The sequence below is a fragment of the Tursiops truncatus genome, chromosome 19 (assembly GCF_011762595.2).
Source record: "Tursiops truncatus isolate mTurTru1 chromosome 19, mTurTru1.mat.Y, whole genome shotgun sequence".
NCBI classification, from domain to species: domain Eukaryota; kingdom Metazoa; phylum Chordata; class Mammalia; order Artiodactyla; family Delphinidae; genus Tursiops; species Tursiops truncatus.
The window spans coordinates 46,382,742-46,395,208 of NC_047052.1; the positions used below are offsets into that span (position 1 = coordinate 46,382,742).

The 12,467-nt window shown below is 51.8% G+C and overlaps 2 protein-coding genes across 3 annotated transcripts in view; both read left to right on the plus strand.

The window, feature by feature from the left end:
* Positions 1-228: 228 nt before the first annotated feature.
* Positions 229-10,285, plus strand: LOC141277237 (spectrin beta chain, non-erythrocytic 4-like). Its single transcript, XM_073796824.1, has 10 exons — positions 229-272; positions 2,041-2,221; positions 3,319-3,492; positions 4,638-4,729; positions 5,950-6,030; positions 7,201-7,316; positions 9,371-9,483; positions 9,580-9,767; positions 9,841-9,972; positions 10,225-10,285. Exons 1-10 carry the CDS (start codon positions 229-231, stop codon positions 10,283-10,285), a joined length of 1,182 nt encoding a protein of 393 aa, XP_073652925.1.
* The window catches only part of LOC101332340 (spectrin beta chain, non-erythrocytic 4), a 51,105-nt gene continuing 48,888 nt past the window's right edge, over positions 10,251-12,467 (plus strand). Inside the window, exons 1-2 of one of the 2 annotated variants that reach the window (XM_073795876.1) lie at positions 10,251-10,383; positions 11,068-11,370. In XM_073795876.1, coding sequence (XP_073651977.1) covers positions 10,339-10,383; positions 11,068-11,370 — 348 coding nt within the window. In that variant the 5' untranslated portion in view covers positions 10,251-10,338. The remainder of the gene's footprint in view (positions 10,384-11,067; positions 11,371-12,467) is intronic. The other variant, XM_033844025.2, reaches the window with a different exon arrangement.

Below are 12,467 nucleotides of genomic sequence, written 5' to 3' on the forward strand. Positions count from 1 at the left end.
TCATCTCCTAAGTGCTCATGCCTGGAGAAACTAATGTCAGCTCATCATGTGATACTAAATTTGTACAATAAATTATGAACCTGGGGGAAAAAAATCACATTGAGAAACTACTTCACACCCACTGGGTTGACCGTAATTTTAAAAAGGAAAATAAAAAAGGAAAATAACAAGTGGTGGCGAGGATGTGGGGAAATTGGAACCCTTGTACATTGCTGGTGGGAATGTAAAATGGTTCAGCTGCTTTGGGAGACAGTCTGGCATTTCCTCAAAAGGTTAAACATAGAGTTACCAGATGACCCAGCCATTCCACTCCCAGGGTGATACTCAAGATAACTGAAAACACGTGTCTACACAAAACCTTGTACCTTATTGTTTGTAGCAGTATTGTTCATAATCACCAAAAAGTGGAAACAACCCAAATGTCCATCAGCTGATGGATAGATAAGTAAAATCCATACAATGGAATATTACTTGACTGTAAAAGGAATAAAGTACTGATACATGCCACAACGTGGACGGACCTTGAAAACATTATGCTGAGCGAAAGAAGCCAGACACGAGAGGCCTGCATGATTCCATTTATGTGAAGTATACAGAATAGGTAAATCCTTAGAGACAGAAAATAGATGAATGGTTGCCTAGGGTTAGGAGACGGGAGAATGGGGAGTGACTTCTAATGGGTACAGGGTTTCTTTTGGGGGTGATAAAAATGTTACTAGATAGAGGTGATGGTTGCACAACTCTGTGACTATCCTAAAAGCCACTGAATTTACACCTTAAAAGGGTGAATTTTATAGTATGGGAATGTAGCTCATACTAAAACTGTTATTTATTTTATTTTATTTTATTTTATTTATTTTTGGCTGCTTTGGATCTTCGTGGCTGCACGTGGGCTTTTTTTTAGTTACAGCGAGCGGGGGCTACTCTTCGTTGTGGTGCACAGGCTTCTCATCGCGGTGGCTTCTCTTGTTGCAGAGCACGGGCTCTAGGCACGCGGGCTCAGTAGTTGTGGCACACGGGCTTAGTAGCTCCGCGGCATGTGGGATCTTCCACCAGGGAAGTCCCTAAAACTGCTATTAAAAAAAAGAAAATGGGGCGAGAATTCCCTGCCTGGCGGTCCAGTGGTTAGGACTCTGCGCTTCCACTGCAGGGGCACGGGTTCCATCCCTGGTTGGGGAACTAAGATCCCGAATGCCACGCCGCCAAAAAAACAACAACAAAAACGTGAAGAGGGAAGAGAGGTCCCAAACAATTTCTTTGTAAGCAAGCAAGGCGGAAGTTGTACACATTCCGCCTCCCCACCCGCTTAAGTAATCCCGCGCCTACTTCTTGCCCCAGGGATGTGGGAAACCTGGCAGTCCAGCTACTACAGAGGGGGAGATGTGGTTCCTGCTCTCAAGGAACATTCAGTCTAGCATATTCCTTCCTCTTCATTCCTCACAGCCTGTCAGTGGCTGACTCTTACTTTTTCATCTCTAAATAACTCTCCAGTATGCCTCTTTCTCCCATCCCCTCAGCTTCTGCCCTGGTCCAGCCTCTTCCTCTCTCTCCTGGGTCCTTTCTCCAATCCCTTCCTCCCTGGGCTCTGGGCTGCTATTCTTGCCCTCTCTGATCCACCCTTCCCACAGAAGCCAGAGATATTCCTGAGACCCAACTCTCATCCTGTCCTTCTCCCTCCTTAACCCTCTGTGGCTCCCTAGCGTATTATGTGTCCCCACTAAACTGAGCTCTGCCTCGTATTCAGAGCCTAGAACAGTGTGGGGCACATAGTGGGTGCTCAGATATTTCCTGAACAAATGAACAGCGCTGACTAGGGTAAGAAACAGGGCAGCTTTCCTGTGGAAGTGACATCTCAGGAAAACTTTAAAGGACAGAGAAGCGGTCTTCAGGTGGGCATGGGGGGCCAGAGGGGGAGGGCGTCCCAGGTAGGAGGAGCCGCCTGCCCAAAGACCTGATAGTTGCAGGGAGCTGGGCCTGAGCACGATTTGGCTGGGCGGTGGAGGGCTGGGGTGAAGCTGGAAGGGGGAGTTCCTGGAGGAGACGAGGGCTCATCAGGGCCTGTCCTTCAGATGAGCGGGAGGCCGTGCAGAAGAAAACCTTCACCAAGTGGGTGAACTCGCACCTCGCTCGCGTTGGCTGCCACATCGGGGACCTCTATGCGGACCTCAGGGATGGCTTCGTGCTCACGCGGCTCCTGGAAGTGCTGTCCGGGGAGCAGCTGGTGAGGGGGCCAGAAGGGCTGGGTAAAGGGGGCGGCCCTAGCGTCTCGGGCTGGACTACTGCAGGCCTGGCTAATGGGTGGATGGAGCGACCTAGAAAGGCTGGGTGGGTAAAAGGCACCTCATTTGGGTGGGCGGGGTTCATGACCCAGGGATGGAGCCTGGTTGTGAGGAGCCTGAGGGTGTGGCTTGGAACAGAGACGGGTTTCCGTCAGAGAGGGCTGCCCTTCGGGGCGGGACTCTGGGCTTGAGTGGGGCTCCGCTGGAAGGGGTGGGGCTATTGGAAAAGGGAGGAGCTTTATTAAAAGGGACTGGCCTGGGTATGCGGTAGTAGGAGGCATGGCTATAAAACACGGGCAGAGCTCTGTTGTAGGGGGTCTATGGTTGAGGGCGTGGTTGTCATCGAAAGCGTGAGGCCTAGGTCGCGGGAGTCTGGGGGACGAGACGGAACTCTTGTATGGGTGTGGCTTGTTGTATGGGTTGCAGTTGTATTTCTGGGCTTGGATGGGACTTCATCGCAAAGGGTGGTGTTCTGATGGAGCTAGAGATTGAAGCCTGAAGCGCAGGAAGTCGTGAGGGGCATGGCTATAGAATAGGAACAAACACCCTTGGAAGGAATAGAGCTATAAAAAAAGAGGAGAGCCCTGGGGTGGGGCGGGGCTTGATAGGAATGGGCGTGGCTCTAGACAGGGACCTGAAAAGGAGGAAGTGAGGGGTGGAACTAGTGGCAAAACATTGGTGGCCTGGGGCAGAGATCCAATGGAAGGGGCGGGAGTATGGCTACAGGCGGAAGGCGGAGCTTCATAATAAAAGGTGTGGCTATCAGCTTGGAGGTGGAGCTTAAGTTGAAGGGGCGAGGCCAGGAACCTGAAAAAGCCCTGAAAGGACAAGACTTGAAAGGTTCTGGCTATGAACGGGGCAGGCCTTCTTTAGAAGGATTAGGTCCTGGGTCTTTGATAAGACTGAAGGGGCGTGGCCTGGACTTGGACATGGGGTTGGGGATTGTAGTTATGGGGGTGGCCTTCTTTGGAAGGGGTGGGGTCGAGGGCACAGTGCTCTTGGCCAGGTGCCGGATTTCCTAATGCCCCTGCCGCCCTAGCCAAGGCCCACGCGTGGTCGCATGAGGATCCACTCACTGGAGAATGTAGACAAGGCACTGCAGTTCCTGAAGGAGCAGCGTGTGCACCTGGAGAATGTGGGCTCACATGACATCGTGGACGGGAACCACCGACTGACCCTCGGGCTGGTCTGGACCATCATCCTGCGCTTCCAGGTGATCTCCAAGTGACCCCAGCCCAGCCCACCCCCCGGGGTGGGGCCTTAGGAGGGTGTCCCTCACCCACTCAATCAGTCATTCCAAAAATATTCCTAATATGTTCCAGGAACTCTGTTATAAAAAATCATGATCACCACCATCATCATGATCCTCGTTTACATAGTTTTTACTCTCTTCTAAGCACTTGGCATTTAATATGCACAGCAACCGCATAAATGAGGTACTACTATTCATTATTCCATTTTAGCAGTGAGGTAACTGAAGCCGAGGGACGTGAAGTAAATGCTCAAGATCACACAGCTAGGTAGTAGGGTTGGAACTGGAATCCAGGCAACCTTGCTCCAGTTCAGAAACAAAATAGACAAATTTTCTGTTTTATGGAGCAAGACGTGGGCGGGGGGGTTAGACAGATAATAAATAAACACGTCAACGTGCAAACAAGACATATATGGGAAGAGGATGAATCTAGGCAGAGAAGTAAAGAGCTATGAGCAAGGAATAGATTATGATAAAGCAGTAAAAGCGATCTAAAATATCCCATTGATTGTGTTGAGATTTTAGCCTCGGTGTCCAGAGAAGGGCTCTCTGAGAAGCTGATGGCTGAATGAAGATGAAAGGAGAAAGCATTCCAGGCAGGGGGCACAGCAGATGCAAAGGCCCTGGGGTGGGAATGAGCTTGGCATGTTGCAGGTACAGAAAGACCAGTATGGCTAGAGACTGGGAGGCAGGGGGGAGACAGGGAGGAGTTGAGCTCAGAAGGGTCAGTAGGGCCTTGGTGATCTGTGATTAGCAATTTGATCTTACTCTGTCTGAGATGGGGAGAAATTAGAGAGTTTTATCAAGAGGAGGGGCATAATCAGATTTAGAAGGATCCCTCTGGGTTGGGGGTCGTGGCCAAAATTGGAAGCTGGGAGCCCAAGGAAGAGACTGGAGCCGGACCACCGTGTGGCCATAGGGAGGCGAAGAGGGCGCCAGGTAGGAAAGACTCTGGGAGGAGGGAGGAGTGGACATGCCATAAGGGAAGGGGAAGGGGAGAGAAGGGGTGCTCCCACCCTCTGCCTGAAGCTGCCTCCCCCATCTCCTCTGCCACTCCCAGACTCAAGCCCTCCACACCCCAACAGCCATGTTTTGTATCCTCACAGATTCAAGTCATCAAAATTGAGACTGAGGACAACAGAGAGACTCGCTCGGCCAAGGACGCGCTGCTCTTGTGGTGTCAGATGAAGACAGCTGGGTAAGCTCCCCTACCCCCATAAGCTCCCTCACCCCCAGGAGGGCCAGGCCCTAACCTCTGGGCTTCCCTCTGGGACAGGAGCGCAAGGGGCAGCCCAAATCCTCAGCATCAAAAGTTATATCTGAAATTAACAAACTGGTAGCAAACTCTTCCGACCTTGATGAATAAACCTGTATAACAATCCGGAAGGCCAGGTTCAAATTTAGAACTCGGACTCCTCAGGGAACAATGTCGGAAGGTGGCGGGCTGTCCCCATCCTGCTCCCTTCTCTCCCCTCATCTCGTCCTCCACCTCAAAAGGCCTCAAAAGGCCTCATGTGCACCTAGGTGGACCCCCGACCCTATCCCAAGCTTTCCCCTGGCCCCCCACCCCTGAAAGCAGCCACCCCGCAGTCTAGGGGGGCACACACCAGGGCTCAGGCAGCTCAGGGTCCTGGTACCTGCAGTGGGGTTGGGAAGAGGGGCTCACAGACACCACCGGGCATGTCCCTGGTCCCCCTGCTGGGCGGGGCCTGACCTAAAACTGAACTGCCCTCTGGAGAGCAGCCCTGGGAGGAAGGCGGGAGGGGCAGGTACGGATGCAGACGGGGCTCTCTCTGACTCTTGTCCTCCTGGGGCTCTCTGTCTGTCTTGCAATGTTATCTGTTCTTCCGTGTGTCTGTGTTTACCTCTATGTCTGCTTTTCCTTGTTCCGATCTCTCCCTCCCTCCTCTCTCCCCTCCTATATCTCTCTCCCCACTCCTTTCTTTCCCCATCTCTGTCTGTATCTTGCTCTATCTCTGTCCGTTCCTCTTTTCTCCTTTCCTTCTCTTGCTTATTCCCTCTGCCTCTCTGTCTTTCTTGCTCCTCTCCTGTCCCCTTCCCTCTCCCTCTCTCTCTCTTTCTCTTTCCATCTTCCTGGCTCTTTCTTTCTTTCCTTCCTTCTTTCTTTCTTTCTTTCCCCTTCCTTCCTTCCTTCGTTCCTTCCTTCCTTCCTTTCTTTCTCTTTCTCTCTCTCTTTTTCTTTCTTCCTTATCTACTTATATATCACCTGTATCTATCTACCCTTCTATCTACCTACCTATCTATCATCTATCTTTTATCATCTATCTCCTATCTATCTGTCTATCTATCTAACCAACCATCCATCAATCCATCTCTGTTTGTCTGTCTCTCCCTTCCTGCCTCTCTCCTCCTGACTCTCTCCATCTCTGCCTCTGTCTCTCCCTTCCATGCTGCCAGTTACCCTGAGGTAAACATCCAGAATTTTACCACCAGCTGGCGGGACGGCTTGGCCTTCAATGCCCTAATTCACCGGCACAGGTACCACCTGGCCTGGGGCAGCCCTGCCCTGCACGCTACCCCCACCCCCATCCCTCAGGTACACACCTGTACACGGATGTATACAGATGACACACACAGACACAGCACCCACCCCCTTCACCTCTCTGCACACATACACATTTCCGTTCGCACACATGCTCTAACACACACACTTACACACAGATGCACACACAGACCCCTGTCCGGGCCACATACCCTGTGCACACATGGAAACACGTGTGCCCTTGCACAGATGTGTGCACACAGGAATATACTCGTGCACATATATGGCTTCTACGTCTGCCTGCTGCTTGGATGCCCACAGGGTGGGCAGCTCACTCCCCGTGGATGGTCCACTCTGGAGTGTGCACAGCATCTCCTCCCATCAAAAAGTCCTTCCTCATGGTGAGCTCCCAGGCCCCCCATCTGGCTCCCCGTGAACCCACCTATTCATACTTCAGGGCCCAGGGCTGAGCTGGCTGAGGAAGGGTACCCAGACAAATTACGCCCACGTCATGATTGACCATGTGACAGTTTGGGGAAACTGAGGCCTAGAGACTGGGAGGGACTTGCTCTAGTGTGAGGGAAGCCAGGACCCATATGTACACACTCATGCACGTATGGGGAGACCCAGCCCCACCGACATACCCAGAAACCCGCAAGCTGTAACCAAGGTCCTGCTAACAAGGGACAATTTACTGGGTGTACTGGCATTGGTCTAAGTGCTTTCCAATAAGTCATTAATATTCAATGACCCTATGAGGCAGATGCTATTATTCTACCCATTTTACAAATGAGGAAACTGAGGCACAAAAGCGATGCAGTATCTCACCCAGAGTGACAGCCAGGAAATGGCCAAGCTGGGTCTTGGGTCAGGAGTGCTGGCTCCAGACCTCAGACTTCCAAGCACTACATAATACTGTACAGAAACGCACCCACGTAGACACGTGTGCGTCCTGAAGTCAGACGTACAGGTGCCCTCACGCAGCGCTCACACCCACAGCTAAGTGCTGTGCAGACACGCGCCAGCACACACAGCTTTCCCACTGGCCGGGTCGTGCTCCTCCTGCCCTCGCCCTGGGTGGGACTCAGACAAGGATGTCTTTTCATCCATTTGCCCACTGGCTTTGGAGCCTGCCTGCTGCCTGCCCTCTCTGTGCCCCTGCCCAGGCCCGATCTCGTGGACTTCAGCAAACTCACCAAGTCCAACGCCAACTACAACCTGCAGAGAGCTTTCCGCACAGCTGAGCAGCACCTGGGGCTGGCACGTCTGCTGGACCCTGAGGGTGAGCTCTGCATGGCCCCAGCCCAGATTTCCTCTTGGGGGACTCCCAGCCCCAGTGCCATCCCAAACTCAACCCCATCTGGCTGCAGTATCATCCTAAACCCCAAGGCCATTTCAAATTCCAGCTCCCTCCCATCTCCCTCCCCTTCCTCATCTCCAGTCCCACCTCCTTCCCACCCCCACATCTTCTACTTTCTCTATCTCTACCTCAGACCCAACCCCATCTCCATTCCTATGTTCAGCTTAACCCCCCTTCCCCATCCTTAATCACCTCCCCACCAAACACAACCCCCATCTCTTCCTAACCCCGGCCCCATCCCTGAAGCCAACACCATCCCCAACCCAATCTGCAGCACTGTCCTATTCCCATGCCCACCCCCCTCCCCATCCCCAGCTCATCCCTTTGTCTGTCCCCATCCACAACTCTGTCCTCATCCCCAACCCCTTTCCCATTTTCAGTTTATTCCCAACCCCACCCCCGACTTCAACCTCATTCCCAGTCCATGATCTCACCCAATACCAACCCCCCATCTCTGGAATAATGGACATAATCATACCCCACCAATCCCCCATATCTGGAATAAGGGTTGCTCCCTTTTTCTGAGCATCTCCCATGTGCCAAGCACATGGCTGGGAATTATATCAGCACTGTTCCCTTTCATCCTCACACTGACCTGGTTGGATAGAAGTCATCAATCCTGTCATAAAGTGATGGAAACGAAGGCTCAGAGACGTGAAGTCAGTAGCCCGGCGTCACACTGAAAACCCAGTAAACAGGACTTTCTGATTCCAGAATTCATGGTCTGAATCATTTCTCTACCTTGCCTCTTACAGTGCCTGACACATAGCAGGTGTTTATTGGATGTCAGTTTCATGAGCTGAGGAAGGATAAGGGCAAAGTATAATGCTGTGCCTTCAATGAGTAAATTAAAATGATAATCAGGATTTACTGAGTTTCTCCTCTGTGCCAGGTTATTCTTTCTAATACTGATAGTGTTTCTAGGTGGCTGGCATTGTGACTATCCTTACTGTAACAATGGGGAAACTGAGCTCAAAGAAGTTAGGTCTGTTTTATAGATATTCAGTGAGTAAGTGGTCGAGCTGGGATTCAAGGCTGCCTCCAGAGCCTGTGTCCTTGACCTCAAACTTCACATACCATTCATACACTTAGTGTATGTATTTACTGAGCTCCTACTGTGTGCTGGGCATGGAAGGAACAGTGGCAAAAGACAGGCATAGCCCTTGTCCTCATGGAGCTCAAACTCTAGGTAAGAACATAATCACATAAGGGAATATGTAATTACAAATTGTGATTCGTTCTAGGAAGAAATGATAAGATGTTATGAGGAAGAATAACAGGAGGAGACCAGCTCTAGATAGGATGAACAGAAAGGCTTATTTGAGGACACTTAAGTTGAGTGGAGCCCTGAAGGATGAGTGGGAGTTTGGCATGAAGAAAAGGGACAGTGTTTCAGACAGAACAGCATGTGCAAAGGCCCTGAGGTAGAAGGTAGAATAGTGTGTTCCAGAAATCATTATAGAGGGACGTCCCTGGTGGCACGGTGGTTAAGAATCCACTTGCCAGTGCAGGGGACACGGGTTCGAGCCTGGTCTGGGAAGATCCCACATGCTGTGGAGCAACTAAGCCCGTGCACCACAACTACTGAGCCCATGAGCTGCAACTACTGAAGCCCACGCACCTAGAGCCCATGCTCCGCAACAAGAGAAACCACCGCAATGAGATAAAAACCTGCTCACTGCAAATAGAGAAAAGCCCGTGTACAGCAACAAAGACCCAAAGCAGCCAAAAATAAAAAAATAAGAAATCATTAGAGATAATCTCTCTATGGTGGTTTATATGTGTCAGGCACTATTTAATCCCATGAGGTAGATGCCCACTGGGCAGATACAAAAACTGAGGAACAGAGAGGTTAGTTATCTTGCCCAAGGTCACACAGCAAGTAAGAATGAGTTCTCCCTCCCACCACTTAATACCTTCGGTCTCTCTGTCAGAGCGCTCATCTTCCTGCTCCCTCACTCTCCTTTAATCATCAGATGTGAACATGGAGGCTCCGGATGAGAAGTCCATCATCACCTATGTGGTCTCTTTCTACCATTATTTCTCTAAGATGAAGGCTCTGGCTGTGGAGGGGAAGCGAATTGGGAAGGTAAGAGGAGCCAAGGAATGGGGAGGGTGAGAGCCTGGGAACCATATGGGGGCATATCCGGGATGAGGCTGACCCCACCTTCCTTTGCCGGGTCAGGTCCTGGACCAGGTGTTGGAGGTGGGGAAGATCATTGAGCGCTACGAGGAGCTGGCAGCCGAGCTGCTGGCCTGGATCCACCGCACCGTGGGCCTCATCAGCAACCAGAAATTTGCCAACTCGTTGAGTGGGGTGCAGCAGCAGCTTCAGGCTTTCACAGCCTACTGCACACTGGAGAAGCCCGTCAAGTGAGGCCCAGCCCGGGGGGAGGGTGGCAGGTGGGGGTGTGGAGGCAGGGTTCCTGAGCTCAGGCCCCTTTAGGTTTCAGGAGAAGGGGAACCTGGAGGTGCTTCTCTTCAGCATCCAGAGCAAACTGCGTGCCAGCAACCGTCGCCTCTACGTGCCCCGGGAGGGCTGTGGCATCTGGGATATTGACAAGGTGAGGCTGAGGATGTAGGGGAGAGGAAGGGTTGCTCTGTGAAGTTGTGTAGGTCGTGCACTGCTCAAGGAGAGCCGTTCACATCATGGACTGGGTATTCATTCCGATGGTTTTTCCAGCAGTAAAGGGTCCTGAGGAAGCAACGTTTTTTTTCCCAATCTGCGCCAAGGTGCCATAAGTGCTAGGAGTGACCTCAAATAGAGAAGCCAGGGCCATTAAACTGTGGGCAGCTGTTGGAATCTGACTGCCTCCTCCTGCCTCCTTAGGCATGGGGACAGCTGGAGAAGGCAGAACATGAGCGGGAGGCTGCCCTACGGGCTGAGCTGATCCGGCAGGAGAAGCTGGAACTACTAGCCCAGAGGTTTGACCACAAGGTGGCTATGCGGGAGAGCTGGCTGAATGAGAACCAGCGCCTGGTCTCCCAGGTACAGGGCGTAGGGCTTGGCTCCGGGGGAAAGGGAGGGAGGATGGCGCTGATGGCCCTGGGACCAGAGAGAGAGACTTGATCTCCTAAGCAACAGAGAAGTGTTGGATTAGTCTCCTAGGTGATAAATGAAGGTGGGAAGGGAGAATTGGTTTCCTAAGTGTTTGGCGGGGGAGGGGTGTGGGCCTGCTCTCCAGGGTAATAGGAGGGTGAGACTCGTCTCCAGGGTAACTAGAGAGGACAGAATAGGGAGAGTATTTAATTATCTCTTAAGTGACAAAGGAGGCTGTTATCTGGTGTCCAGCGTAACTCAGGAGGATAGAATTAGTCTCCTAAGTAACAGGATATGGTAGGCCTGGTCCCTAGTCTCTAAGGAAATGGAAGGGTGGGGCCTATTTCCTGGGTAACAAGTTTAGGGTTAGAGATGTAACAGGGAAGGGTGGAGCTGATCTCCAGGGTAACTGCGGGTGGTGGAGCTGGTCTCCAGGGTAACTGGGGATGGTGGGGCTTGTCTCTAGGGTAACAGGGAAGGGTGGAGCTGGTCTCCAGGGCAACTTGGGGTGGTGGGGCTGGTCTCCAGGGTAACAGGAGCCGGTGGGGGAGTTTCCAGGGTCACACAGGCTCAAGGTAACAGGTTGACTGCTGAGGCAACGTGGATGAGTGTGTGTGGCCTGCCCTGCCCCAGGACAACTTTGGGTATGAGCTGCCAGCAGTGGAGGCAGCCATGAAGAAGCACGAAGCGATTGAGGCAGACATTGCAGCCTATGAGGAGCGGGTGCAGGGCGTGGCCGAGCTGGCCCAGGCATTGGCGATTGAAGGCTACTATGACGCCCGCCGAGTGGCAGCCCGGCGTGACAGTGTCCTGCGGCAGTGGGCCCTGCTGACTGGGCTGGTAGGTGCCCGGCGGACACGGCTCGAGCAGAACCTGGCCCTGCAGAAAGTCTTCCAGGAGATGGTGTACATGGTGGACTGGATGGAGGAGATGCAGGTAGGGGCCAGATCGGGGGCCAGTGATGGGAGTGGCATGCCAGGAGGGGAGGAAAGGGTATATACACTGAAAGGGTTGTCAAAGATGGAGAGGGAAGGGGAGAGAGACAGAAAGATGTAAAGAAAGAGTGAAAGATACAGAGAGAGACAGAGAGGCAGAAAAAGAAAATGTGAGAAAGAGAGAAAAATATCTGGAGAAATAGATAAAAATACACAGTAATATGGAGACAGAGCGAGTCAGGGACAGACAGAGGCAGAGAGATTAAGTCGGAGGAAGATCACGACAATTTGAGAGAAAGAGAAATCAGAGAAAGAAAGAGAGAGAGCTGGAGAAGAAGACCCAAAGGTAGCAACAGAAATCTAAATGGCTACAGAGAAAGACACATAGGAAGATGGAATCCATGTGAGAAAGAGGGAGACCTACTGGAGATAGAAAGACAGATACAGAGCAAGATGGAGATAAGAAGGATGGAAGCAAAGAGACAGAGAGAAGTACAGACACGAAGAGAGACATGGAGGGACTTCCCTGGCGGTCCAGTGGGTAAGACTCCACGCTCCCAATGCAGGGGGCCCAGGTTCGATCCCTGGTCAGGGAACTAGATTCCACATGCTGCAACGGAAGATCCCGCATGCCACACCTAAGACCCAGCACAGCCAAATAAATAAATAAAATTTTTTTAAAGATTAATTAATTATTTTTGGCTGCGTCGGGTCTTAGTTGAGATGTGCGAGCTCAGTAGTTGTGGTGCATGGGCTTAGTTGCCCCGCGGCATGTAGGATCTTAGTTCCCTGACCAGGGATCAAACCTGCGTCCCCTGCATTGGAAGGTGGATTCTTTATCACTGGACCACCAGGGAAGTCCCAGTATTTTTTTTAAAAAGAGGGAGAGACATGGAAAGAAAGAGATAGAGACAGAAGTGTAAATGAGAAAGGGGGGACGGCAAAGAGAGACAGAAGAAGGGGGAGATGGAGGCGTAGAGAGGGAGACACAGTGACATAGACAGAGCCCAGAATTGTGGAGACGATGAGAGATGGAACATCCAGAGAGACAGAGATGGAGAGAGATGATGACAGATACATGGAGACTGAGACAGATCA

Coding starts and splice junctions, on each gene's coding strand:
- LOC141277237 (XM_073796824.1), top strand. CDS start 229: ATGGTTCAGCTGCTTTGGGAGACAGTCTGGCATTTCCTCAAAAG. Junction 6,031..7,200: donor GCCCTAATTCACCGGCACAG/GTACCACCTGGC, acceptor GCCCCTGCCCAG/GCCCGATCTCGTGGACTTCA. Junction 9,484..9,579: donor AGGGGAAGCGAATTGGGAAG/GTAAGAGGAGCC, acceptor TTGCCGGGTCAG/GTCCTGGACCAGGTGTTGGA.